At 42.0% G+C, this 5,397-nt stretch overlaps 2 protein-coding genes across 2 annotated transcripts; one reads left to right on the top strand and one right to left on the bottom strand.

The window, feature by feature from the left end:
- Positions 1–986: 986 nt before the first annotated feature.
- Positions 987–1,857, top strand: LOC117788411 (uncharacterized transmembrane protein DDB_G0289901). The gene has a single exon (XM_034627174.1). It carries the CDS (start codon positions 987–989, stop codon positions 1,794–1,796), a length of 810 nt encoding a protein of 269 aa, XP_034483065.1. The 3' UTR covers positions 1,797–1,857.
- A 2,212-nt stretch (positions 1,858–4,069) lies between these two features.
- Positions 4,070–4,965, bottom strand: LOC117788036. The gene is made up of 2 exons (XM_034626691.1): positions 4,493–4,965; positions 4,070–4,427 (listed from the first exon to the last, which is right to left on the bottom strand). Exons 1-2 carry the CDS (start codon positions 4,940–4,942, stop codon positions 4,146–4,148), a joined length of 732 nt encoding a protein of 243 aa, XP_034482582.1. The 5' UTR covers positions 4,943–4,965; the 3' UTR covers positions 4,070–4,145.
- Positions 4,966–5,397: the final 432 nt, after the last annotated feature.

Here is a 5,397-nt window from a genome sequence, read left to right as displayed (position 1 = left end):
AAGATTTTATTGAAAAGCCCACAAATATTAATTGTTATTTATTATTTTGTTGATGTGCAATATTAATTACAATTAAAGGAAATAATTAAAATCTTTAAATCGAATAGTTTTAGTATATTAAAAATATAAATTTTATTATTAACTATACTCAATGAATCGAAAATAACTTTCGATTTAATATAGTAATACAAATGTAAGTATAATTTAAAACATGGAGAAGAGATTGTTTCTGTAAATATTTAGGATGAACTTCAATTGAAGTATGTTTAAAATCAGTGATATTTAAAAAAGAAAGAAAAAAAGTGTAAAGCTAAAAATTAAAATAGAAATAAAAGACAAGAAGTTCTTTTTAATCCAATTAAACAATCGTAAAGTCTTTTAGGGATTAATAATATCGCAGAGAAGCTATCTCTACCTACTGAAATGGTGAGCTTCGTTTGCTGGATCTCAGCTGCTCCAATTTGGCATGATATTTGCTGCATATGACATAATCGTCGAGACGTACTACAAAGACTGAACAAGCGTAACATTTCGTGCAAATGGCAGCAACAATTGACTCTTTTTAGAGGCCAACAACGCTACGAGCCAACAGTTAAGAGTTGGGTGTTACGAATGCGTCTATGGATGTGACTACATCATCATCAAAGTCATCATCGTCATCGTCAGCATCTCTCCGAGGGCGACGCTTTCGTTTCGCCATTTGCTTGGTGGCCACTTGACGAAGACGACGACGACGTCGACGACGACGACGCCGCCGGCATCTCTCGTTGTTGTGGTTGTTGTTGTTACTATTGCGGTTGCACTTGGCGCTTTTGTTTCCGGCGGCAGCCGCAACAGCAGCAAGTGTTGGTCTTTTTTTTGGGGGTTGAGGCTGGAGGTGTTCCGACAAGGCCAGAGGAATCCAACGCTCTATAAAAGCTGTCGATTCAGCTGGCAATAGCATCAGTTCAACGTTTTCATCCATCACAATCAGATCAACGATCAATATGAGAATCTTCCTCTGCTTGCTGAGTGTGTGTGCGGTGGCGCAAGCGGGTTTCTTTGGCGGTGGTGCAGGTGGTGGTGCCAGTGGAGGCCCTAGTGGCGGCCACGATCACCACGATCATCACGGCGACTCCAGTGGCGGAGGACACGATGTCAAAGTTATTAAAGTGATTCACGAATCCAGCTCACAGGGTGGCTGGCAATCCGGTGGTGCTGGCGGTGGTGGCTGGCAGGCAACTGGAGCTGGCGGTGCTGGTGGTTGGGCTGCTGGCGGTGGTGCTGGCGGTGGTTATGGAGGCGGCCAGGAAGTCAAAATCATCAAGATTATCTCACAGCCATCGTCATCTGGAGGCTATGGAGGACATGGTGGCTCCAGTGCTGGCTGGTCGTCAGGTGGTGGCGCCTCCGCAGGCTGGTCCGCTGGCGGCTCCGGCTCATCGGGCTGGTCATCTGGTGGCAGTGATGCTACCGCTGCTGTGAAAATCATCAAGATCATCTCGGAAAGCGCTCCAGAAGGTGGTGATGCCTCTGGCTGGGCAGCTGGTGCTGATGGTGGTGGTGCCCCCAGTGGTGGTTGGTCATCGGGCGGTTCCTCAAGCGGTGGCTGGTCTTCAGGAGGCGCTTCCAGCGGTGCTTGGTCTTCAGGAGGTCCTTTGGCAGGACCGTCAGGAGGTCCTTCAAGTGGCGGCTGGTCCTCGGGCGGCCCTCCGAGCGATGCCTGGTCCTCCTCCCAAAGCAGCGGTGGATCCGGCAGCTACGGTGGTGGCTGGTCATCTCAGGGAGGAAACGGTGGACACGGCGGTAGCTGGTAATCCTTTTTCTTGTCCTGTGATAAATCTCAGTATCATTCTGTAGTCATTTCATTTTCATTTCTCATTTTATCGCTGTTCGCTTTATTTGTTGAATTAAATTCTTTATAATTTTCACAATCAATATTTTACTTCTGGGATTGGCAGGGAAATTGGGAACAAAAAAATCGTCTGAAACTTTTCCATTTAAGGCAGAAATTACCACACCACAGAAAACTGCATTTGAAAGTCTACAACAAAAGGGAGAAGGACAAACTGCTTGCCCATCCTTTAAGGGGGGTTTTTCCATCTTTTTCACACTCTATCTTTATATACTCTTATATCTTTCTCTCTTTTTCTTTCACTCGGATAAAAAACACACTTAAGCGTAAAGTAATAAAATTCAAGCAACCAAAAAATGTCGAAAAAGGCAAAAACCAAAAGAAAATGTTAAAGAAAAGGAAAAATAAAGGAAAATAATAAAACGACGAAAGCAAAAGGAGCAAAAAAATATGTAAAATATCACTTTGGAACGGCGACGCGTCGCCAACCCACCAAAAACTGAGCCAAGGAGCAAGGAGCCAAGGATAGCAAGGATACTCATACTTTGGCCACCAAAAAGGGCAAAAGTGCAAGAAAAAGCTTTTCCCGTACCGCACAGCACAGCGGGGCACACTGAAGAGATGGAAGGGAGGGAGGCAAGTGGAAGAATGGGAGGACTTGTATAAAAATATTTTCCATATAAATCTAACAAAGAACGTGTTCGGGTTACTTGATTAGGCGACCAACGTGTGCAAATTTGCGGGTGGGAGGAGGTGAAAGGCGGACGGCGGACGGCGGACGGCGGGACGACAATGACGACGACGAGGCTAACAAAAGTTACAGTAGCAACAACAACAACAAAAACAACTACAATAAAAAAGAGTGGAGTGGGTTGGGGGAAAGCGACTTTTCGGTTTTCTTAACGTTTTCACAATAAATACTTACATAGAAATAAAAGAGAATAAAAATGAAGGCGCAACAAATCCAATTTGTTGCTGCCACGGTTTGGGGTATAAGGGGAAGGGGTGTGGATAAAGATGGGGAAAGCGGGCGGATTGTGTATTGATTTACTTTTTGATGGCCAAAGGAAGTGAGCTGCGAGTGAATATTATTTTGGGAATATTGCGCAAATTTTGATTTGCTTTTTCGAGAATTATAAAAACAATCATTAAACTGCCGATCAATTCCCCACAAGCCCCGCAGATATCAACTTGTTGCGCTATATAAACAAACAAGCGTATACAAATTCTCAATTCTTCAACCCACTTCTCCCCAACAAACACCCACATTACTTAATATTCGCTTTTCGATGTTTCGTATAATTCCAACAGATCCAAGCACCAAACAACGAAATTAACACAAATAAAATAAATTTGGAAATTGAAATTATTTTGATGAGTTAATGGAAAATTTTCCATTGAATGCACGCACAGTTTTCCTTTCTCTTTCTTTCTCTTTTCACTCTCTTTACTCACTCTATTCTTGAATAGATCTGTGGGCGCGATTATTTGTGCGGTGCTTCTAACAAATTTGTTATTATTATTTTAATTTTAATTTTGTTGATTGATGCTGTTGTTGTTGTTATTTGATGCACGTGCAACGCCAAAAAGTAGAAAATTGCGTGTTTGCTAAACAACAACCAAAGTTAAGTTGTTCGCTTTCGTCTCATTTGGGGACTTCTTTATGGGGCGCCTTATTGACATAGTCACAGTGTATGTGTGTGCTGGCTGTGTGTGCTGAGTCTGTTGACTGTGGGCGCGTGTGCAACAACAGCAGCCGAAGAGCACCAAAAAAACACAATCATTGAACCAAGCGCAAACAGTTTATGCGACCCTCGGTGCAAATACGCGTATTCCCGCTTCATTTGCCAAACAACCCCAGACATTGACGCGACAACTCGAAGCCCTTATTATTATGTAATTAAGAATCAACTGATAAAGTTGACAGACAGATGAAAGTATTATTTAGATTTGTTCTCAGTGGTTGTTTTCAATTTAATTCGGAATATGTACCAACTTTTCGCACAAAAAAATAATTTCTCTTCATATTTGCTATCAGTAAAGGCCTCTCACTAGAGCGTAACAGAGTGAGAGAGTTTTCTCGCTCTTTGCTCTCTGGAAATGTTCTTAGGATCGTAAGTATACGAGAGTGAGAGAGTAGTCTACTTTTTCAAATGATTTCACATCAAAATATACAGAAAGTTAAATGTTAACGAATTTACAGAAATATTTAAGAAATAAAACTCAAACTCAATATTCAATAACTTTCTTTCTTACTTTTATTGCATGATAAACATTATATATAATCTCTAAGTTTTATGGTTTTTCTATTTTATTGTGGCATCTTTACAGAGTTGAACTCCAATTGGTTTAGCTGACCCAAAACCAAGATTTCCTCAATAGCCTTCTTGGCCAGCAGTTTGTTCTTCTCATCCAATTTTCGATAGGATGTGGCCCAACCCTCCGCATAAATGAAGGCCTCATCACGGGACTGACGATCAGGATGCAGCATTATCTGAGAATGTTCCATTGGCTGATCCACTGAAAACTTTATGGATTCTCGACAGGTGTTACTTGAGGGCGATTGATAGGCCTCTTCTAAGTGCGGCTCAATCTGTGAGATTTTCAAATATTCAAACTGTTATTAACTGAATTAAAACGTATCCAGATCAGACTTACTTTTGGTTCCTTTGGTGAAAAGTCATTGTTTTCCTCTGTTAATTTATCCATATCTTCATCATCTTCATTGAAGAAGCTGTCTGAAGTATCATCAACAAATTCTGGATCAGCTCTCATTTCAGAAGAGTCATTTCGCAGGAAAATCAATTCATTGAAGTACCACAAATGTGGCACGTATATGTCACTTGTTTTCTTAGCCCTCAATTCGCTCATCTCCACTTTGCGCAATTCGCGCCGAAAGCAAGTCCGTATACCGTTCATTCTGCGCCGCATTGTATCCACATTCGCTTGTGGATCGATCTTCTTGTAGCACACCAACAACTTTTCATAGGCGGCTTTTTTCAATTGCTTGTTCTTGTACACCTCATCTGTGATCTTCCAAAGACAAGGTAGACTGCGATAAATACCAAAGAACTCCAACCAAAGATCCGATTGCAGTATTGCGCTCATTTTAACTCCGACACATGTACAGTCACACGTTTTGAAGCGTACTGAAAATCGAAGAGAGAGAGAGTACACGTATGTTGTCAACATGCCGATCAAACATGTTCTTCAACCAGTTGCAACCAGAGCAAGCTGCCGAAGAATAGAGCAAGAGCTGAATATTTAAAGGGAGAGAGCATTTTGTATGTTGACAACATGTCGTTCAAACACGTTTGACAACCGGTTGCGTCTTGCATACCGAAAGAGAGCAGAGAGAGAGAAAGAATGCTCGTTTGTTGCTCCGACATTTTCGACTATCAGCTGAGCATTGCACGTGGAAAGAGAACAAATTTCAGACATTGTTGCCAACTTACTTAAAGCGTCGACAACTTAGCTTGTTGGCAGCATTTGTCTGGTCGTCGACACTAGCGGCGTACCCTCATCGATTTGGCGTCGACGTTGTTGTCGTTGTCGTTTTTGTC

This window comes from Drosophila innubila (genome assembly GCF_004354385.1).
Source record: "Drosophila innubila isolate TH190305 chromosome 3L unlocalized genomic scaffold, UK_Dinn_1.0 0_D_3L, whole genome shotgun sequence".
Taxonomy (NCBI): Eukaryota; Metazoa; Arthropoda; class Insecta; order Diptera; family Drosophilidae; genus Drosophila; species Drosophila innubila.
This window is presented reverse-complemented; position numbering and strand designations above follow the sequence as displayed.